Source organism: Mauremys mutica, chromosome 7 (genome assembly GCF_020497125.1).
Source record: "Mauremys mutica isolate MM-2020 ecotype Southern chromosome 7, ASM2049712v1, whole genome shotgun sequence".
Lineage (NCBI taxonomy): Eukaryota > Metazoa > Chordata > Testudines > Geoemydidae > Mauremys > Mauremys mutica.
The window spans coordinates 72494104-72518324 of record NC_059078.1 but is presented as its reverse complement, the minus strand read 5'-3'; the positions used below and the strand labels follow the sequence as shown (position 1 = coordinate 72518324).

The window sequence follows — 24221 nt, the reverse complement described above, 5'->3', positions numbered from 1 at the left end:
TATTTGTTGAGGCAAAGATCCAATCCTCGGTCATATTGCCCTAATTTGAATATAGAAACAAAAGGATTTAAAGGTGATTAGAGATTGTTTCTTATAAAGAACAGTTACCTCTACTAGAAAATACACAGATAAGGTACTCTTATAACATTCTCATATGTGTATGTTGCATCTCTTTCCAAAGGCTGGCCTACTGATGGACAAAAGCCTACTTCTGCTACCAGTTAATGGAGTTCCTCCATTAATTCAGGTGGTCAAGGTCTGTGCTGTGATGCTGCAATTGCCAGGTTTAAATCCTTCTGATGACACAAGTGTGTGGCAGGGCACATTGTGATTATATTCTTTCTTCTTACAGTAACAGAACTGTCCTGGGGCCCTGCTTGGGAGTGACAGGAAGTGTGCAATCTAACAGCTTTACAGCAGGGGAATAACAGAAGAGAGGGACATACATAATTTGGAGAACACTGAGCTGAGGATATTTCAGGGTTTGAATGACCATTACTATCAGGCATACACCACCAAACATGTTTAATCTCAGTTCATTTAATTCAAAATAATCTGTTCACCTGCTCCCAACTCCCACAGTTAAAACACTGCAGGCTTTCACACAACACTATCTTCCTTGCCAGAGATTGCTTTTGTTCTCAGGCATCAGTGCTGGTTGGTAGGTGAGAAATGCTACATTGCTTACAGACAAGTTCTTTTTGTTTTAATTCTCTTTTTTCCTAAAGACGGTGTAATAAATTATCAGCCAGCTACATTCTTCACTTTCTCTCTCCTGATACTGTTAATGGCTCCTGGGAACATCATCTCTTTTTTTCCCTCTCCCCAATTTTATTTTATTTTTCTACAGTTCAGTTCTTCAGCGGGTGGTAATTAAAGCAATGAAAATTTCCCTCCACCCTTTCAAAATGTTATACTATTCTCATGGCAACAAGAAAAAGAGTGGCATCACTTGCTCTTGAGACGGCTGTTGAGAAATAAACAACATCTGTGAAAACCCTATATGAACATTTAAAATTCTTGCAACTAAAGTCAAGAAACTTTGGTTTCCCAAGGCTCTGGTAAGAGGTGTAGAATCACAAATGCTTTTATTTGTGCTGATTACAATATTAATTAGAAATATTATCTGGAAAAGAAACCTCTGATGCTTTGAAAATTATTTTCTCTCTCCCTCTCTCTCTCTAATTACTGTTAATCTCTTTAAAAAAATAGGACCAGATCCTCAACAGCACAGCTCCATTGACAGCAAGCTACTGCAAAGCTATGCTGATTTTATGCCAGGGGTGGATGTAGCCTCTAGTATCAAAATCAGTAATAATTTCAAATAAGATCAGCTTTTCGAATGAGATCATTTAAAATAACAGCATTACTATTAAACTCAGGACTCGTTCATTCATTTTAACTCTTCAGGATATCAGCTCCTTACCAAACTGAGTCTAGAGCAAACTCACTTAGTCACCTCCATACATCTGCCACCTGCTATGTCAATTATGACAATAAGTGTCAGTGAATATATACTGCTGCTGTCTGATGTGGTTCAGGCTGCATCAGAACCATTGGCCATGACCTTCAATCCTCACTCCATCAGGAGTCCTACTAAAGGTTATTAATGTGAGTGTTACTGAGAAAGGACTGCATGATTTTATCTAATAGTTCTGGAATATGTAAAAACCCTATGAAGTGCAATATGGACAAATGGCTTGATTTTCACCCCCCCAAGGTCAACTTGTTCATATACAATTTTACACACATATACATGCACCCATAATTTATAGGTGCAAATATCTGCATGGGCACTTTAAACATTCTAGCACCTGAATGCACAGAAGAGTTAAATATTTCTGTGTACCTGTCTATGGATGTAGGCTGAAAAATTGGATTGAAAACTCTAGTTATTTCTAATGGTAGAAAAGCTAGTGATACATCATCATTTGATCCATTACTGATTAAGGATTGGCTTTTTAAATGCAGTGGTTTATGTTGGTGTGATACTTCCAGTAATTTACAGATGATAGAAGTATCTTAAAGATTTTCATTGTAATTTTGTCATTTTGAATGTTGCATGTCATTTGAAAAGAAGAGAATTGTAATATTTAGAGTACAATGGAATCCTGTAACAACAGAAGGGTCCATTACATATTTAGTGGGTACGGCTCAAAATCTTGACACAGCCACTGAGTTTATAATGGCTCCCACTTGATGGTAATGAGAGGAATTCTTTGAAATACTATGGAGTAGGATTCCAATTGCATGCTGGGGGTTTTCCTTCCTTTTTTGCACAATTGTTTAAAATAGAGCATATGTAATACATAAAGACATGTTAATATAATAGTATAAAAGGTATGAATTTAAACTAGAAAAGCCTAGAAATTTAAGCAGTAAAGCAAGAGGATAAAGCAGTAAAGCAAGACTGGATGGTCTAAAACAACTGTTCTATCTTTAACTCTATGACTTCATCATCAAGTTGACTACATTGCTGTGATCTGCAAATAGTGTGCATCTAATACACCACATGAACCACAATATAGGCACAATGGCAACACATAAAAGACAGAGTGAGACTTATGAATATATTGGCTGTCGTGTATTTGTAAACCTCAGAGTTATTGTAATTTTTTTTAATGTATAGCAAGAATTTAACTGGAATTAGAGGCACACTATTGCAAGGAGTTCACAAGCATTATTTTGCTTTTCAATGGTGTAATTTACAAGGAAATATTAGACAGACTTGTGTGTGATCAGGCTGAACACAGCCAAAAAGTGTTCAGGTGCATTCCTCAGAATAAAACTTATGTGCTTTGCTGATGTTTGGCACCCCTTTTCATTAGCTTTTCCACAAAGCTGTATTTGCTGAGAGTAAAAGTAAAAGTATCATGAATACTAGCATGAATAAATATTATTGAGAATATTCATGCTGGAAGTGCTCTCGTGGCCATTATGAAAAGCTTTCTATTACTTGCACAATTGATTGGTTGAACAATTATGAATGTTCACAGATAATGAACAGAAAAGAGCCTTTGCATAGAATCATAGAACTGGAAGGGACCTCGAGAGGTCATCTAGTCCAGGCCCCTGCACTCAAGGCAGGACTAAGTATTATCTAGACCATCCCTGACAGGTGTTTGTTCAACCTGATCTTAAAAATCCCCAATGATGGAGATTCCAGAACCTCCCTAAGCAATTTCTTCCAGTGCTTAACCACTCTGACAGTTAGGAAGTTTTTCCTAATGTCCAACCTAAACTGCCCTTGCTGCAATTTAAGCCCATTGTCTTTCCCTCCTCATTGAGTAATGAGCCTACTCTGTCCTTGGTCTTCCTCTTGCTTCTAATGTATTTGCAAAATGTTTTCTTGTTTCCTTTTATGTCCCTAGCTAGTTTGATCTTGTTTTGTGCCTTGGCTTTTCTAATTTTATAAATCTTATAAATTTTATAATCTTATAAAACTTAGACCATTTAACCAGGGCCAATAACTTGTGATGTGTGTGACCAATCAAACTTAGGGGCTAGATCCAAAACATGGAGAAATGAACAAGAGTCTTTCCTTGGACATAGGATCAGAACCTGGACAAATAAAATAATACTCCAGTCTAGCAACCATTATGTGAACAATCCACAGGCTAAAATGTGTTTATACAAATTATCCTGTGAATAATTGTGAATAATAGTAACACATGTACAGATCCTCAAATTTCTCATCATAATTCCAAAACAGTGTAAAGGACATGTTTGTCAAATTAGCCCCCATGAATAGGTTTCACCCAGCTCAAATTTCTAGTCTATTGAAAAATAGTGATAGGAGCAGCTCAGGTGTTTGCCTGATTCAGTTTGCTGAGCACCTAATGTCAATCCATACCTTTTGGAGGTTGGACAACTGAGCTGGATATTGTTTACCACAAGAACCTCAGAAGAGATTGGGAAATAATCAGGCAACTAATCTATATAATGATTAATACATGTTTTCAAACCTTTCCAAACCAGTTAAAGGGTTCTTATGGGGTTTTGTTTGTGTTTAGAACAAAGGTTTCCATCACTTCTTATTTTATCAGAACTGACACAGCTTTAATTTAAAGGGCTATAAAAACCTAAAAAACAAATGTAATGAACAGACATTCAAACATCCCTCATGAAGTCCTGAATTGAGAAGAAAGAGGAAGTTAGCTAATAGACAATTCTAGCAAGATCTTTTTATTATTATGTATTATTTTACCAAATTGATGGTTGGATTACCCAGGAGAATAAACATAGGTAGAAGCAAGTATTTATGAAAGAATTCAGGAGGGGAGTATGCAAAAATTCTGGAGAAGGATTAAGTCAGATACTGTAGCCAATAGTGTTTTAAATGGGAATATAAGGGTTAATTAGTTCTATTATTTTGGGGAAGGAGAAAAACAATAATGTACATAAAATATAAGTTTGAATGGGACAGATGCTTGAAGAACAAAACGGTCTCCTCGCTCCTGTAGTCTTATGTTCCCATTCAATGAAAAAAATGAAAAGTTTGTTAGTAAAATTATTGTACATGAATTTCAGATGATTTTCAATGCCCCTGAGGTCAAAGATTCTCTCTCGTTGCTTTATTGTTATTGTGAAGGTGTTTGTGTTTAACACATTATATGATCATGATTTCACAATGAAAGGCTCGCTTCAATGGTAGATCATCAGAACATTGTCTTGATCCAATTTTTGAACATTGTGACTGAAAGTTGATATTTAGCTAAAGATCAGTGTTTTCACATAACTCTAATTCCAAAGAAACACAGCATCAAACATATTTTACCAATATCTATAATAAAAATATCAGAGTAGTAGGCTGGGACTTGCAAAAGCAATTTAAGTAGCCAACTCCCCTTTACTTTTCTTTCATTACATTCAATATAAAATATACTTTATCTGAATCTAGGCCTCAATTTAGCCAGGCTTTTAAGCAGATTGTTTAATTCTCACTGATATCTGTGTGCAATTAAAATGGAACATGTGGTCAAGTGCTTTGCTGAATCAAGGGCCTAATTTCAAAGTATAAATCACATGCCATGAAATTAATGGTCTTAATAAACAAAAGCTTGTCACTCTGATTTAAAAAGGACTCAAAAATGCAGCTCTTCTTTGAATTTGAGAGAAAACTGGAACTTTCAGTGTTGTTAAAAAAAACTAAATTATTGTTATGAACAAGGTTGCCAGGCATCCGATTTTCAACTGGAACACCTGGTCGAAAAGGGACCCTGGCAACTCTGGTCAGCAGTGCTGACCGGGCCGTTAAAAGTCCAGTTGGCCACCTGCAGCAGGGCAGGCAGGGTACCTGCCCAACTCCACGCAGCTCCTGGGAAGTGGTTGGCATGTCTTTCCGGCTCCTAGGTTGAGGAATGGCCAGGGGGGATTCATGCACTGCCCCTGCCCTGAGTGCCAGCTCCACAGCTCCCATTGGCTAGGAACCTCGGCCAATGGGAGCTGCCGGGGCAGCGCATGCAGGCAGGGGAAGTGCGCAGAGCCACCTGGCTGTACCTCCACCTAGGAGCCAGAGGGAGATTTTGCCACCTCTGGGAGCTGCCTGAGGTAAGCCTGCACCTCTCACCCCCTGTCCCAGCCCAGAGCCCCCTTCTGCACCTGAAACTCCCTCCCAGATGCCACACCTCCTCCTACACCCCAACCCCCTGCCCCAGCCCAGAGCCCCCTCCTGCACCCCAACCCCCTCATCCCTAGCCTCAGCCAGAGCCCTCCCATCCTGCACCCCGACCCCCTGCCCCAGCCTGGAGGCCCCTCCCACACCCTGAACCCTTTATTTCTGGCCCACCCCAGAGCCTGCTCCCATATCCCAGAGCCCATGCCCCCTCCCACACCCCAATCCCAGCCTGAAGCCTCCTCCCACACTCCGAACCCCTTGGCGCCAACTCCCAGCCTGAAGTCCCTTCCTGCACCCCAAACCTCTCATCTACAGCCCCATCCAAGAGCCTGCACTCTCAGACAGAGCTCTCCCCGCTCCTTGCAACACCCTGCCTCAGCCCAGTGAAAATGAGAGTGAGAGAAGGTGGGGGAGAACGAGCAACAGAGGGAGGGGTGATGAAGTGAGCAGGGGCGGAGCCTCAGAGAAGGGCTAGGGCAGGGGCATGGCCTCAGGGAAAGGGCGGGGTGGGGGTGTTCAGTTTTCTGCAAATAGAAAGTTGTCAACCTTAGTTATGAACCATGTTTATCACAGAAGTGCCCGCAGGGGTCCATTGTGCTAGGCACTGTACAAACACAGTGATAGACACAGAACTTAACTTACTCGGGTTGGGAAAGTACCTGCTTTTCCATGTATTCAAATGGTAGCTGCATGCTCTGAGGCCCATACTACACCCTCTGACTGGTAGGAAGCACCAATAAGATGGCAACTTCCATTGAGAAACCATTCGATGTTCAGGAGGTAGATATACACTGACAAATATTAAAAAAAAAAGTTCTGAAAATCTATTTTCCAAGCTACACATACTTTGGGCTACCCAAAGCAAATGAAGCCACTGGGGACTGGTCCAGATGCATTTGTAAGAACTAGCCTTTATTTAGCAAGTATTCATGTTTTTATCTAAAGCATTATAAAAAATTGCTGCAGTTTTTCTTTAATTAATGTGAGTGTTGGAGAGGCATCCCCTCCAGGAAACAACACAACACAAAAGGCAAAGATAAAGGGGGAAAGTGTCCTGATACTCAGAGCAACAGACTAATAGCCCTTTCCCTTTCATGAAGCTAAAAATGATAGTGTAATCAAATGCCAAAAAAAATATAACCCTAATACATGGGACTATCATAAAAATCACCAGTGTACTTTAATATGCAACAGTAAAAGGGAAATATGATCCAGTACTTGAGTCTGCAGTGCGTGTTAAAAGGGAATACAAAATCATAAAGCAAACTGTGATTGTATGAACGTTAAAGCACTAAATTCTACCACCAGGTTAAAATGTAGCAATGGAAGAATGCAGTCATCACATCACAAAGTGTAAAGATTAAAAATAACTCAATAAAACCTTTAGCTGCTTAAACTCCCTTCTTTCAGTTCTTGGACACTGTCAGCATGTGAGCACCACATATAGTTTAATCCAAAGAGGAAACCAAAAGGTCTTCACAAAAATGGCACAGATATTCCCTCTCCCCAGGTTACCTGGAACCTATGTTGGAATTATGCTATTCATGCCTCCCAGGTTTGAACCTTAGGTGTTCAAGGAGCTCCATACCTCCCAAGAGGAGAGGTCAGACTGGATGAAGTTCCCTGTCTCGCTAGTTAGAATGGCTGAATTGCAATACTACATGCATTTGTTGTCATATGCAATGCAATGTCATACAGAAAATGCAAGAGCAGACAGATGTGCTGGAGGAGTTCAAAACCACGTAATGAAATGAAAAAAAAATCAATACCTAGTTAGTACAATGAATAGTAGGAGTTGGGAAATCCCAGTGGATTTTTTTAACCCAGAATGAGGGAGAGTGCACATTTTGGAGTAAAAAGCATATGGATAAACCTGGATAAACCAGAACCTGCTGAGCCAGCATCTGCAAGCAATGCTCACAATTTGTCCACCTCACAGCAAGGCAGAAAGGAATGGTGAAACAAATAGTGGCAACAATTTGAGGACTTCAATAACTCAGACATAGGTTAGGGGTTTGTTATAGAAGTGGATGGGTGAGATTCTGTGGTCTGCATTGTGCAGGAGGTCAGACTAGATGATCATAATGGTCCCTTCTGACCTTAAAGTCTATGAGTCTATGAACATCAATCTCCAGCGTAACAAATATTTGGAGGGAAGGTGATTAGTAGCCAGCTCCCCCAGCCAGAAATGTAAGAAATATGAAGGGAGAGGGAAGTGAAGGTTGCTGGATGACTGCTCTCTCTAGTGTGAGAATCATACCAATTGCCATTCTATGTTCCTATGAAAAAAAGCTTCCACAATACGAGACATTGAGGCCACACCAGAAGGTGCAGTGTCCTCAATTTCACATATCATGACACTATGTTGCTAAGTAGGCCCCTGGTTAGCTGATCAGAACTGTGTCCCCTCTCTGAGCAGAACTGTCTAGGAAGTGTTTATAAGATCACAGCTTTAGTCTGCCATCCTATTATAATGGCAATATTTTTAATTCTTTTTTACAGTGCACTACTTTTCTTGAATAGGTGGAAGAACAAATAGTGAAAGAAGAGATCAATACCACAGCGCAGTCATGGCTGGAAGATAACAATAGCTCTGTCTCTGCCATTGCAAAGTGGAAGCAATACAGAATGAAAAGCAAAGCAAAAGTAAATTAAAGACAGGTGGTAATGGAAACAAAACTGCTGCAGCAATTAACCATCAGTGGGTAATGCAGGCTGAACTCGCATAGGACTAGATTTTCCACAGATCTCTGCATGCCTAATCAGGCACCAAAATAAGTGGGACGATTTTCAAAAATGCTCAGTACCCAGCATGCTGAGCTCTTTTCAAAATCTGGCCATAAGTGTAAAAATGGAAGATATGAGCAGCTGAGTTCTTTGAAAAATCTGGTCCCCTCAGGTTGAGACTGCTGACCCCTTGAAAGCCTAGTCCCAAGGCCAGCTTTAGGCCGATTTGCCCGATTCCGGGGAATCGGGCCCTGCGCCTAAGAGGGCCCCACGCCTTAGGCGCCTTTTTAATTTTTTTTACTCACCCCGGCAGCAGTCAGCTCCGCCGGGGTCTTCAGTGGCCCCGCTCTCCCGGCCGGAGCTCCAGCTGGAGCACAGCAGCCCCACGGCCCTGCTCTCCCGGCCGGAGCGTGGCAGCCCCGCGGACCCGCGACCCCGGCCGGAGCTTCGGCCGCAGCACGGCAGTCCCACGGCCCCGCTCTCCCCGCCGGCAATCCGAAGTGCTGCCGAAGACTGGGAGCACCCCCCGGTGAGTACAAGCCCCGCCCCCCCCAGGAATCAGGCCCCGCACTTGCTAAAGCCGACTCTGCCTAGTCCTGGGTGCTTTTGAAAACCTGTCCCAGAGTCACTAATAAGTAGCAGTGCCAGAGACTCTCCCGTTGCTGGAACAAAGGAAGAACTTGTAGTTGGTAATAGGAGTTACTGAAATGGAGATGGCACAGAGTCAAAACTCCCAGTTGTACTAAACAGCAATAAGAGAAACAAGTTTGGACATAGGTATCACTGATGTACACCTATGGGAATAGCATGTGTCTATAGAACAATGACCCTTTCATATTCTGCCACTCTTGTCTGAATATGCAATGCTCATTAACAACAATTCTTCAGTTTACAGAGTTCATTTCGGGCAGCATTAGTACTGCCAAGTGGACTTACCCTAGCCAAACAGCCCCCTTGAGAACTCTTTCCTGCTCCAGTTCCATTACCCACTACTGCTGTCTTGTCTGCCAAAGATCAGCATCAAGGGAAGAAGGGGAGCAGGTGTGGTGGAGCAAAGCTTCATTTGTGCCCCATTCCAGGCTGAAGAAAGATAGAGCTGCCACCCTGTAAACTATCCACCTGAAATTTTAACTTAAACCTTGGCTGGACAGCACAGAATCAGGGTTTCATTATCAGCTCCCTGGCAGTCCTCCCTCTGCACTGCACCTGGGCTCTGTACATCACTGTATGGAGAACTAAGCCCCAGAGGAACTGTTTATGTCCAACAGTGAGTATCCCCCAGGCCAAGGTGGTACAGCAACGGAAGCTTACATGGTGCATAGACCCTGTACTGGGCCTTTCTAGAGGGGAAAATATCACCCAAGATAAGCAAAAGGTATACAAATAGTATAAACCTGATTCTTATTTATGCTAGAGTTCCTTTAGACCATTCAGGCAGTGTGAAGGGACTTTATTGTGAGAGAGAATCAGGCTCTGAAAAGACGTTTTATTCTGAATGCCCAAAGACTGAAATTCCTTAAAAATTGTCCAAATCCCATTAAAATGCACTGGGTTCCTAACTCCCTTAGGCATCTTTGGAAATCCCAGCCTAAATGAGTACTGCAGCTAAATAATATATTTTCTATCAGGTTTAATGAAAATTAGGTGTGCTATGCCCCATATTGCTAGCATGGCACATAGTTAATTCCCTAGGCACACTACTGGAAACATACCTCTTAACTGTCTCTTCAAAGTTCATTCTTTACCTCGACTACCAAATACTGTAAACTTCTTTATATTCACTGTCAAAATATTTAGACTGTATTCACTAACAAGCAGTGCAGCACATAAAGGCACTTGCATTACTTGTCTCAACACACTGCTGGTATAATGGAGCTATACATTTGTCTGTTAAGGTCATCTCAAAGTATACTGCAGGTTTCCCCCACCACCTCCCCCCTTCAGTTCGGCGTACAGAAAGCATAACGCCACGATAGAAGGAAAGATCTCTAACTATTTCTACTTTATTACTCATTGCCTAAAAGTGAAATACAGGCAGCACAGACAAGATCTTTTGCTTTTTATGTCTCTTGATTTATCCCACATACATATTTCTCAAGTCTTCCACTGGTGATGGGCCTCTTTGGTCTGAAATTTCTTCATTATGTCTTTGCTATTTCTCATTCATTTTTGTGTCTTTTCTCTTCTTATCTCAACAGCTTCTCAAAACTAGTTCCTTAAAGTAATTATTAAAGGAATTGTTAGCCTTTCCATTTTCAGTAACTTCTCAAATCTTTCAGAAGTCACCCTGATTTAGTATTGCATGCCCATTCCTTTTATTTACAATCAGAGACATTACCAATGCTAAGCACACAAGAATGCATGGTTGAATATTGGGCTGGTCAAATGATTCATAGAAAATAATGTACCCAATGAACTTTGGCCTTTTTTAGGTCTGTGGCTCATTCAAGAACCAATCCCAATTTGTAAATAAATTAGTAAATAAGTACATACGTAATTTAGTAAATTAGTAAATAAGTAAATATTCACTGAATAGTTTATGAACACAGATTCCAGCTTATGAGATGTTTGCAAACTGTATGTTTGCTATTTGAGGTGTGTGATTGGTCATCTATGATACATGGTTAGTTTGTTTTTTCTGCCCTCTGGGATGACTGAAACTTTATAAATGGGAGTAAAACAAATAATGAACAGTGAATACTCTTGTTTATGTATGCATACTCTTGATCCCATGCAAATATGGGCATCTGTATGAATAACCACCATTTGCAAAAATTTATGCGGATAGAAACACATTCACAGCTATGGCTACAAACGGCATTAGAAAAAGGAACAAACATGCTTTGAAAAAAACAGCTGTTCCATAGTCCAATAAAGAGGCTGCAAACACTATTTTTTCAGGATATGAACAGTTCTCAATGTATACATAAAGAGTGGATTTTTGTTTGTATTATGTGTGGACAAGGTATTCAAGTTATGGAATAACTGCATATCTAACAGCATGTGATATATACATAAACTAGATAGTAAATCCTTACTGTGTCTCCTGTGGCACTGAAATATGCATAAGGGATAAAGAATGCAACTATGAATAAAACATTAGATCTGGATCGTCAGGTGGTGTAAATCAGCATAGCCCAACTGAAATCAGCTGTGCTATACTAACTGAGGATCTGGTCCTTAATCTTTTTCCTCCATGGGCTTCATTAAAATGTAGCTAAAAATGACACAGAATTGTAGTTAGGAGGTGAGGGAAAGAAAAATGAGTATCAGAATAACAACAACAATTAGTAATCACTGTGCTCCAATACTCAGTCAGAGAGTTCCCTTTATGCCAGCCCAGACCCCTGACCACCAATCAACATGGGTAAAGTCAACTTTCATTGTCTCTTCAACAGCAAAGTCTAGCAATTTGTTCCCTCCACAGCTACCTTCCTATGTTGATGTCTTCGTGTATTATCTTCAGTAGACATCTGTGGGACATGACTGAATTTGTTTCTTCTGTTCTTCTCCTTGGGAAACGTATAGTGTCTCTCTAATGCAGCTTTAGGAGCAGTCATAGTAACACCTCTTTAACATGGAAACAGGACAGGAGCTGCTTGCGACAGGAAAAAAGTATGGGCCTCCAACACTTAAGTCATTACTGGGAGTGAGGAGTGACAATGGGGTGCAAAAATATTAATTTGCCTCCAAGTTTTGAGACATTTCTGATGTTTAAATAGTAAAATGTAATAAATAAAGGTTGAAAATGTGTTAATACATAAGGGGTCCAATCTTCAGAAGGGATGAGTACCCATACTTCCCAGTGCCTTCAACAGGAGTTTGGGATGGTCAGCACATCTACAAACCAGATGCTAAATGACACCCCAATGAATGTCCACTATTTTGCAACCTGAGATGGATAAGAACACAGAGGATAAATACAAATATTTGAAGAATCAGGAAGCTTTTCTAAGGATCAATCCTGGTCCACTAATTGGAAAGAAATATACCAGTTCTTGCATAGTGATGTTTGGATACTCCTTTCGGTCTGAAAATGGTCTTTCAAGTAAGAGTTTAGTGGCCAAACCTTGCCCATTTCTTTTTAAGTTTAGTGGTCAGTATCCTCAGTCCATTCTTCAAACTAAATCCTTTGTGTCCTTTACTGTGGGTTTTGCAGTCATCTCAGGAAAAGGGAAAAGATATTCTATCTTGTGAATGTCACTCCCAAGCTCTTTCTCTTAATCATCTCACTTATATCAATTTCTCAACTTATTATCTTGCATTTAAGTCCTCCTAATTTTGCTATTTTGGAAACTAGAGAGAAAAGCTGCCAGTATGTAAATGAAGTCTAAATTGAAGAGAAAGAGGAGAAATCTGATCTCTCTGAGAGAGGCAAGAATGAGAAAGCAAAATCCCTCCTGGGAATTGTTTACTTTCTCATAACTCCAGCCATCATAAATCCTTTTCAGCCCTCCTGCATATGTTAGGCATGGCATGTTCTGTGAGAGATCTCTTGGCAGGCTGAGTTTTCACTGAACCAATTTCAAAAATCTTTTTTTTCCCCTCTCTGGTTTTATATAAAAAGGTTCAGTAGGGCTCAGAATTAGTTAGACTTAATCTGTATGTAGCCCTCTCTACTAGCCCCTCAGCACTGCATCTCCTAATGCTTGGCAGAGGGGAACTCCTCTGAGTCCAAAAACAACAATGTACAGAGCAGCTCTAGGGCAGGCTAGTGTTGAGACCACTGAATCTGCAGATATGGGGCTCCAGTGGACCTGACAACACATAGCACAAGGAGCCATGACTGCTAGACCAATCCCTAGGCTGAGATAGATGCTGAAGGCTTATGGAGAGAGACTGTTCTACAGCCACTCCCCACAGTCCCCTAGTCAAAGGGATACATTTTCCCCTTCACCTGTTGGGCATATCATTCACATAGGGTCTTGATCCAGCAAAGTTAAGCACATGCTTAACTTTAAGCATGTGAAGTCCTATTGATTTAAAATTAAGCATCTGCTTAAGTGCTTTGCAAGATTGGAACCATAGAACACAATGTTCAAAGTCTGAGGGGGTTCAGATAAACTTTCTGCTCTTCATACATCTACATTAGATAAAGTAGACAAACAGTTATTGCTCCGTCAAATACAGGTTCTGTAAGAGCATAGCATGGTGAACAGTCTGTGCATGGCAGATTAATGCTACAACAGTAAATACTGAGGACTTATATTGTAGGATAAAAGATCTGTTAAGCACAGACAAACTAAGACACCAAAATCATAAAGTTCTCTTACATTTTATCTATGAGCCAGCTCTTTCCACCTTGAGTAAGAAAAGTGTCCCACAATGAGAGCTACCAACCACGGTGAAGATCACATTTAAAAATAAAAGTCAGATCAGGTTGGGATTCAGAATTAGAATTTATGGAAGGTACAGTCTCTGTCTAACCCATTAGAGTTCTCTCAAAATCTGAGAAGAAAAAATATTACTGTTATTTTAAAACCTATTTAGGCATCCAAGTGTAAACACAGAAAATTTAGAACTTCAATTTCTTCAATTCGGTGAATTCTTTTTTTGTATCTAATCTACCATTAATGTAAAGGTGTTTTCACTTTTTGAAATGATTAATGATTCTACACTTCCCACTGGAGAGATTTTGCATATATGAAGCCTTATTTTCAAAGGACTTTTTTTCACTGCCCCAAACTGGGACAAAGAGTCAATCTCCAAATTTTTCATGAATTGATAATCCCCAAAATTTTTGGATTGGGTCAATTGAAACATTTTGTTTCAGTCATTTCAGTAGTTTTAATAATGTTCATAGTTTCCATTTTGACATTTTAATCCTCATTTAGTATAAATTAACTAAAATTACTAAATGAATGTCAGTTTGATCCAGAAAATGAAACTTTTCAAACATTTCAAAATGGCAAAATATGAGTCTTTAACCACTTTAAAATCTGGTGTTGTTCAAACACTTTTTGATTTGGGAGCTTAGTCAAAATTGACCCTCTCCTGTGAAGTTTTAGTTTGGATTAAACAGCATTTTCCAATAAAATGTTTCATTGGAAAACTCTCGATCACCTCGAATAATCAGTCAACAGGGAACAAAAACACATCATGGAACCTGTTAGTCCAGTTAAAATTAGCCAACATAGGTCATATTTTAAATAACTAGTATCTGCAATAAACTGCAATCAGAATTATTCACAGAAATCATTCAGGAAATAAATCTAAATAGGGTAAAATTATCTCCATGGAGAAGGCTAGCACAAGGCCCATGCATCAAAGTCCCCCTTAAGAACTTAAAATTGTACCCACAATGATGAACTTTACAAAATTATCTTGTCATGGATAATTCACAAGTAGAAAAAATAGGGAATCTTGTCAAACTATTCATTATGAATTATTCGCTCAGCTCTGTCAATTAATGCTTATTCTAGTCATGAATTTTTGGTTTGTTCTTATTTTATTATTATTAATTATTATTAATTATTATTATTGCATAGCATTATCCAATAGGAAATCAACTAAGATCACTAAACAGCCATCAGATGCTGGCAACTTTTGATCTTAGATTAAAAGGGGAAAAAACAATAATAAAAATACATAGGACCAGATTCTCAACTAGTGCAACTTTGCATAGTTTTATATATATACTAATGGAGTGATGCTGATTTACACCAGTTAAGGATCTGGCCTCTAGTAGTCACATAATGCTCTTCCTCTTCAAAGCATTTTGCAAATATTGACTAGTAATTTGTATTCTATATTTTCTGATAATATAAACACATCAGGAGTTTATAGATCAGTGCATAAAATACAATAATCCTCCTGACAGTCCTATGAAGTATTATAACCCTCATTTTACAAGGTTCTGCAGAGAGACCCACACCATTTAGCAGTGACATGGGCTAAATCCTGCTTGCCTTATTCAAGCAAGTACTCTAATTTACCCCAATGGGACTGTGCATGATTGTAAAGTAAGCAGGAATAGTGAAATAGGAAGTGTCAAAGCTGGGTTTCTGATTTATGAGTTCCTGGTTCTTAGTCCTCAGTTTAAATCACACCTCTCTATATCATAAGTAGATTGGTGTGAATGTCTGATATTTTGGTTCACTGGCCAATCTGAAAAACAATAACAATCATTTTGGATCGGTGTCAAATGATTTTTTCCTAATTTTTTGGTGACCCAAAATGTTAAAAAAAAAAAAAATCTTTTGGGGTTGAACAAAACACTTAATGTGATCCAAAACAAAACATGTAATTTCATTTTTGATGGTTTAGATATATTTTAAAGTGAATTTTGAAACCAACAGTAATTTTGAATAAAAATGGAAATGTTTCTATTTGAAAACATCAAAACAAAACATTTAGATTTTTCAGATTTTTTCCCCAAACAAAACCATTTTGCAAACTCTACACAAATTCATAAAATGTTTCAGATGACCCAAATCTGCATTTTTCAGTGAAAAATAGTTTCATTTGAAAATTCTGGCCTAGCTCTAATTGTAAGCTGTGTCTGAAGGATAGGGGACTCTATTTTATTATGTATTTATTTCACTCCCAGTATGGTGCACTCCCAAACTTAACTGGGACAATTGAGACCCGCTGGAACATATCAAGGGAGACTATGCCAGGTTGGGGAAGACACTCAAGGAAATCGAGGCTCAGGTGATCTTCAGTGGGATTCTTCCTGTTTCTAGAGAAGGGCAACAAAGGTGTGACAAGATTATGATGATCAACAGATAACTCAGTCATTGGTGCTATAAGAAGGGCTTTGGGATGTATGGCCACTGGGAGGCATTCATGGACAGAGGACTGGTCTCTCAGGATGGACTTCACCTGAGTAGGGAGGGAAATAGCCTTCTAGGATGGAGGCTGGCACAACTGATTAAGAGAGCTTTAAACTAGGAATTTGGGGGAGATGGTTGGGAAATGTTCAGGTAATCTCCACGCCGGATTTTAACATTGAGAGGGAAGAAAACAAAGCAAGAAAGGATACAGACGTGAATAGGAGAATAGGCATAAGGAGGAAGGGTAGTGTAGATACCAGTCTAATAGGTGATACTGGCGGTAGAACATCTGGGCCTAATCGGGTAAAGAATGTGAGCAAAGCCAAACAGCAAAAATTAAGACGTTTGTACACCAATGCGAGGAGCCTAGGTAACAAACTGGAGGAACTAGATTACTGGTGTAGGAAGTGAAACCAGATATTATAGGGATAACAGAAACATGGTGGAATAGTAGTCAGGACTGGAGTACAAGTATTGAAGGGTATGTACTGTTTAGGAAAGACAGAAATAAAGGCGAAGGTGGTGGAGTAGCATTGTATATCAATGATGAGGTAGACTGTAAAGAAATAAGAAGGGATGGAATGGACAAGATAGAGTCTGTCTGGGCAAAAATCACATTGGTGAAGAAAGCTACTAGAGCCTCCCCTGGGATAGTGCTTGGGGTGTGATATAGACCACCGGGATCTGATTTGTATATAGAGACCTCTTTAATGTTTTTAATGAAGTAAATACTAATGGGAATTGTGTGATCATGGGAGACTTTAACTTTCCAGATATAGACTGGAGGACAAGTGCTAGTAATAATAATAGGGCTCAGATTTTCCTGGATGCAATAGCTGATAGATTCCTTCACCAAGTACTTGCTGAACCAACAAGAGGGGATTCCACTTTAGATTTGGTTTTGGTGAGTAGTGAAGACCTCATAGAAGAAATAGTTGTAGGGGACAACCTTGCTTTGAGCAATCATGAGCTAGTTCAGTTCAAACTAAATGGAAGGATAAACAAAAATAGATCTGTGACTAGGATTTTTTATTTCAAAAGGGCTAACTTTAAAAAATTAAGGAAATTAATTAGGGAAGTGGATTGGACTGAAGAACTTGTGGATCTAAAGGTGGAGGAGGCCTGGAATTACTTCAAGTCAAAGTTGCAGAAACTATCAGAAAGGGGGAAAAAATGGATGAGCAAGCACCTCAGAGAGGTGATTAAGAAAAAGCAGAAAGCCTACAAGGAATGGAAGATGGGAGGGCTCAGCAAGGAAAGCTACCTTATTGAGGTTAGAACATGTCGGGATGAAGTGAGAAAGGCCAAAAGCCATGTAGAGTTGACCTTGCAAAGAGAATTAAAACCAATAGTAAAAGCTTCTATAGCCATATAAATAAGAAGAAAGCAAAGAAAGAAGTGGGACCGCTAAACACTGAGGATGGAGTGGAGGTTAAGGATAATCTAGGCATGGCCCAATATCTAAACAAATACTTTGCCTCAGTCTTTAATGAGGCTAATGAGGAGTTTAGGGATAATGGCAGGATGATGTGATATGGCTGTGAAAAAAGCTAATGCGGTCTTGGGATGTGTCAGGCGAGATGTTTCCAGAAGAGATAAGGAAGTGTTAGTACCGTTATACAAGGCACTGGTGAGACCTCATCTGGAATACTGTGTGCAGTTCTGGTCTCCCATGTTTAAAAAGGACGAATTCAAACTGGAACAGGTTCAGAGAAGGGCTACTAGGATGATCCGAGGAATGGAAAACCTGTCTTATAAAAGGAGACTCAAAGAGCTCGGCTTGTTTAGCTTAACCAAAAGAAGGCTGAGGGGAGATATGATTGCTCTCTATAAATATATCAGAGAGATAAATACCAGGGAGGGAGAGGAATTATTTAAGCTCAGTACTAGTGTGGACACAAGAACAAATGGATATAAACTGGCCATCAGGAAGTTTAGACTTGGAATTAGACGAAAGTTTCTAACCATCAGAAGAGCGAAGTTCTGGAACAGCCTTCCAAGGGGAGTAGTGGGGGCAAAAGATATATCTGGCTTCAAGACTAAGCTTGATAAGTTTATGGAGGGGATGGTATGATGGGATAGCCTAATTTTGGCAATTAATTGATCTTTGACTATTAGCGGTAAATATGCCCAATGGCCTGTGATGAGATGTTAAATGGGGTGGGATCTGAGTTACTACAGATAATTCTTTCCTGGGTATCTGGCTGGTGAGTCTTGCCCACATGCTCAGGGTGTAGCTGATCACCATATTTGGGGTCAGGAAGGAATTTTCCTCCAGGGCAGATTGGCAGATGCCCTGGGGGGTTTTCACCTTCTTCTGCAGCATGGGGCATGGGTCACTTGCTGGAGAATTCTCTGCACCTTGAAGTCTTTAAACCATGATTTGAGGACTTCAGTGGCTCAGACATAGGTTAGGGGTCTGTTACAGGAGTGGGTGGGTGAGATTCTGTGGCCTGCATTGTGCAGGAGGTCAAACTAAACGATCATAATGGTCCCTTCTGACCTTAAAGTCTATGACTTTATGACTCAATCTAAATATAAAACAACTGCAGCTGTAGTGGCACCATTAAACTATGCTAAAGTCTTTCATATCTGATACTGAATACATATCTATGTGTACATATTAGAAAGAGAAAATATCCTGAAATCAAGAAAAAGGAAAATGGAGATCTTTGTAAAATTGTAACAAAAACAATTGGCTTTTACTCATTTCCGAGCTACCTGCTTTCAGAAAGTAATGGTGATAATTTCAGATGTTCTTTATTTATAGAAAATTGGCACATCGTGTGGGTCAATTTACACAGAATCTTATTAGCATAATACAGCACAAGTGCAGAGCAGCATCTTATTGAGGTAAATATGGTTGTCACATTGGCTCCGAAGAAGTAGATGTATAAAAAAGCCTTTATGTGCTAAATGAAAAATAAACACGGGTTGTTAGGAACCAAAATACCACCACTTATATCTTTGTTTCAATGCTGTGTTTGCTGAACACTGTGTTTGCTCAGTGCTTATTGTTTCACCCACCGTGAAATGAAAACCGCAAGCAATAATCAACAATCATATGCTGGTTATAAGAAATATAGAATTGCAACTTGGATATGAATATTGGCAAGTCTAAAGGTTATAGCATGATCTATATAGTGAACCGCAGAAGGAAACCAGAGCAGGAAATATATACACTAATCTCGGTTTAATTCAGTACCTAAGGGCAAATCCTATGCTGATACCAGGAAAGATCAAAATAACCTCTCTGTCCCACTTCTCTTTATTGAAGCTTAGACTCCATGTGAGGATACTGTTTCATAAACTCTATAGTTACATTGGAACCTTACTAGAATGATTCACAACTTTTTACTAAGGCAACCCTCCAATTGCATTTTGTCTTTCGGAGGATGTGACCCAGGGTGCAAACTGGCAGAGGGCAGAAGGGATACATACAATTTTATAGGGAACCCCTAGGTCAGATATCTGCATAATAGTTCACCAAAGGGTGCTTTGTCAGGTCTCTACTGAGAGCCAAAAGCCGACCAGTCATCATCATCATTGCAAAAAATATGTACAGACACAGGTGCCAACTTTCCAATTTGTCCGGGGGTACTCAACTCCCGTCTCTGCCCTCTGGCAGAACTGTGCTGCTAGACCAGTCTCTCTTCCCTGCTCTGGGTGCCTCCTAGCAGAGCTCAGAAGTGCTCGTGCCTTTCTCATGCACATCCCTCACATCCACACTCAGCCTGACTCCCACCCTTGCAGAAATCTAGGGAGGCCACGTAATCCTGCATGCCCCCCCCCACACATTGCCCCTTAGAAGGGGTCAGAGCCAGCCTGGCTGTAAAACGCTGCACAGATTTTGGTTGAGCAATACTTGGTTAGACATGAGAGTATCTTGTTAATTAAGTCTAGTATCTAGAATGCATGCACTGATTTTATATGTAACCTTTTGTTTCCAGTTCTTCTTCTTGCTACGACTTGAATCTCTATGCTCTAACTAAACACATAGTTGATTTAACTATACACAAATCTAAGCACTGTGAGTTAAGCAGAGCAATTAGCTGAGGTGTAACTTGTAAACAGCGGTGTACTGTTTCTTGGGAAGCAGTGAATACTGCAAATATCCGGTGGACCAAGGGGTGGGCACTTCAAGGAGATACTCAGACAGCTCACAGGTTGCTGTGTGCCTATCGCTAACCTGACGGGAGTGCATTTCCTGAGGCAAGTGGTGTTGGAGAGCTGACCCATGGCAGGCACAGACAAGGTTTTCTCATGCTAAGGGCAGATGGTAACAAGGTGTCTTCCAGGCCTGGTACCCCTAGGAAGTATCCCAGGGGGACCAACCATTACCTCCATTCCACCTGCCCAATGTCCCTGATCCTTCCTCTCATCCCCTGCCCTCCAGCCCCTCTTCCCACATTACCAGTCCTCTGCTGCCCCCTTCCCCTCCCCAGCTTGGCCCAGCCCCTGAACTTCCTCCTTAGCTCCCTGCAGCCCTGCACCTTCCTGAAGCCCCCTCTTTTCCCAGGGCCAGGCTGTGATTGCTACCAGGCTGCTGACTGTCTGCTTGCTGGATCCTGACACTTGCTCCATACTGCTGCTGGCCAGATCCCACTCCCCATGCCAATTCCTGCTGCCACGGGGAGTGAGAACACCTTACTGCACACTTCTATGGCTTGAGTCATTGTGCAATGAACTGGTTATTTTAAGGGGAAAAAATTCAAAAGTGCCTAAGTGATTTAAGAGCCTAAGGTCTCTTAAAAAATGCCTTAGGAACTCCTGTCCCACTGACTGTCAATGGCACTTCTGTGCTATTGGAAGTGGGACTTGGGCTCCTTTGGCACTTCTGAAATATGTACCCACATATCCTTACGTTTTGATGTTAGTGCTGCTCCACAGAATGCAATCTGACTGCCTTTGTGGGTGTTTAAAAGTACTAGTGCATTATGGGTGCTACTGTTGTTATAATAATAATTTTTAGTGGATTTCTCAAATATTTTCTCCACAGTCAATAGAAAGGGGAATTTTGTACAACTAATTCCACATAAGGTTGTCTAATTTCACTGAATTAACTGTATATACCTTTTGCTAAAATATTGTCTGTAATAGCTCACTTCTGAAAGCACTTTGCAGTGAATCACAGCCAGTATCCCTATGCTTCCTAAAGCAATAACACCACAAAAGAAACTATCTTGCCTCTTTCCATAGCTATTAACATGCCACTGTCACAGAGATGTGCTAAATCACAGTACTGCCAGCACAGGATAACTTTAAGACACATCACACAGTGTCACAGTCACTGGAGCCCACTGTTTTCCTCAGAAAAAGAGGGGATGAGCAAATAATTAATAAAACATAATTAATTGAATTTAACTTTTTTTCCTGTTTGTGGAATATCTGTGAGCAGGCTGAAGTTCTTGAATGCATTCATTATGAAAATTATTCAGGAATTTCTTCACAATATTTTATATACATATCACAGTGAACTATTTGTGAAACTATTCACACTTTTAAACTTGGATTGTTTTTAGTTTGTTACATAAGTCACTTGATATAAATTCGTTTCTCTGATTAGATGTCATATGTAACTAACCAATCAAGAAGTATCCATCAGTGTTCTGCCTTCACTTAATGCAAGTCCCATTGACTTGATTCCACTTAAATCAATGATGTTACATAAATATAAAACCGGGAAAAAATTGGGCTCACTTAACCTTTTACAATAAGTAAAAAATAATAATGTCAAAACAGAAAAAAACCTATTGTAAAAACGTTTGCATACCCATATATATAATTAGGCGTCGAGGTATCTCAGAAGCAGAAGGTAAGTACTTTTGAAAGACTCTCTTTATATTTAGAGCTTACGATATTTTATCTTTCTGAAGTATTGAAGCAAACAGGTATTTAAAGTGTGAGGACATTTTGTATGTAAGAACAGGTCTGAAATGCTTCATAAGAGTAAGAAAATCTCTGGAAAGGAGCCTGGCAGCCTCTTCAGCATATTCTGCTGGGGCAGAAACATGCTTGTGCTCACTATACATGGGAATTGTATAACTGCAATCCATGCTCCAACTAAGTAACGTCAAGCACCCAGGGCTGCAGTGGAGGAGGAGATAAGCAAAGGTTGGAAACATTAAAGCATACAGAGTTGAGCATGAAATTTAGGGGATAGCCTAACCAAAACGAATTAAGGGGGGTGAATGCTACAAAACAGAAAGATTCGTTTGCTGACATATTTAGAGGAATATGTAAAACTAGCCACCAATGTTGTGCTTCACTTCAGAGCTCTTTCTTAAGTGTGAAAACAGCTATTGACCTAAAACATCTGTGCCCTGTTGTGTACCCTGTGTTATTATATATGCCAATAAAGATAATATCTCATTTGTGATGCTGCCTCATTACATTTTGTGTTCAGATGTCGAAGGCCTTGTTCAAATTAATTAATCCGTACAGTGGAATATCTGCCATTTTATTTCCAGATATTCTTATGCCTCAATCTTCCTGAAGAGATTTCTGTTAGTTTTGGCACAAACTGATTTTTATCAGCTTGCTATTTTTCCCTTTAGTAATCTACATACATACATACATCTAAACATCAAACCTGCCTTTGAAAATCAGTCCCAAAAGAAATACTTGCAAAACAACGGGTGCTTCAGCTTGACAAGAAACACACGTCAAACAAAAATTCTGACTGTGAAGAGAAACTAAATAAAGCAATATATTCTACTAGCTCTAAAAATGCTGACAAGGGTTGACAAATACTTTAAAAATTACGTGATCCTTAAATATCAGAGGGGTAGCCGTGTTAGTCTGGATCTGTAAAAGCAGCAAAGAGTCCTGTGGCACCAAATAGACTAACAGACGTATTGAAGCATGAGCTTTCGTGGGTGAATATCCACTTCGTCGGATGCATGTCATCCGACGAAGTGGGTATTCACCCACGAAAGCTCATGCTCCAAAATGTCTGTTAGTCTATAAGGTGCCACAGTAATCCTTAAAGTGCACTGGTTTAAAAATAAAATACTGATGTCTGAAAATGTCCATGATACAATTGTTTAATTTAAGTGTCAGATATTGCCACACAGTTACACTGATTCATTCATTGAATTCATTACACTTGACGAGTAAGACACTACTCAAGCGTGAGTAAGAGTGGCAAAGCCTGCCCTTAAATCATTTTGATGTAATAAAAATGGAATATGCAGAAACATGTGATGTATTGGTTCAATATTGGCCTATAAAATATTAATCACTACATTTCTGGATACTTGTGTGAGCACACTGGTAGTTAGGTAACTAATTCATCTGTTTGGATGGCTGCTAACAATTGCAATACAAACTCAGTCCTTTATATAAACAATGTGCCCTGTAAAACTGGGAGGTACACCATAGGCACTGTTGGAGGGTGCTGGTGCAAAAGCATCTAATTAGCCCCTGCTCAGCCAGCCCCAATCAGGAGAAATAGATTGGGGCTGGGGAGAAGTCTGGTGCCTGGCCTTTAGAACTGGCTGCACCTGCGGGCCTGAGGGTCCGAGGGCTATAAAGGCTGGCTGGCAGCCAGAAGAATAGGGGAATAGCCAGGGGAAGGTCAGTCTCCAGGCGGAGGGCAGATTCTGTGTAGGAGAGGAGATTGTAAGGCCTGCAAGCTGTATATAGTATATCACTGGTGGTGGGAGAACCTGGTGTAAATAAAGCCACGGGTGCTGAAGAACTAGAAGCCTCTCTGAGCTTTATTGGGGCAGCCAGTGGGTCCCAGGAAGAAGGGCGGGCAGAGGACTTGTTACAGGCACCAACAATGCGAGCTTACCTCATGCTGCACCTTATCCCACCACCATTATGCCTCAGCTCTGATATGAAGGAATCACTTCTAGAAATGAACATGGGTTTAATTTCCAAGGAAATCTTTGATCTCTGGGCTGAGATTGCAATCAGTGGTCTGAACTTCGGTAGAGGTAGCTTTTGTGATGTTGATAGTCAGGGCCTGATTCTCTGTTGATCTGTGCCTTGTGTAGTCATTTATCCCCGTGCAAAATGGGCGTAACACACTGCCATTCGGATTGTGTATTATATGCATGTTGCACAATGGGCAGGGCAATGGAGAATCAGGCCCA

General features: G+C 40.2%; 1 protein-coding gene across 2 annotated transcripts in view; it reads right to left on the bottom strand.

Annotated features, from left to right (window-relative positions):
* The window catches only part of SH2D4B (SH2 domain containing 4B), a 196423-nt gene that overhangs the window by 11938 nt on the left and 160264 nt on the right, over nt 1-24221 (bottom strand). Inside the window, exon 8 of one of the 2 annotated variants that reach the window (XM_045025600.1) lies at nt 10443-10559. The exons of the other annotated variant lie outside the window; for it this stretch is intronic. Within the exon in view, the coding sequence (XP_044881535.1) occupies nt 10531-10559 (29 nt within the window). The 3' untranslated portion in view covers nt 10443-10530. Of the gene's footprint in view, nt 1-10442; nt 10560-24221 lie in introns of those variants that run through there. 2 annotated transcript variants of the gene reach the window in all.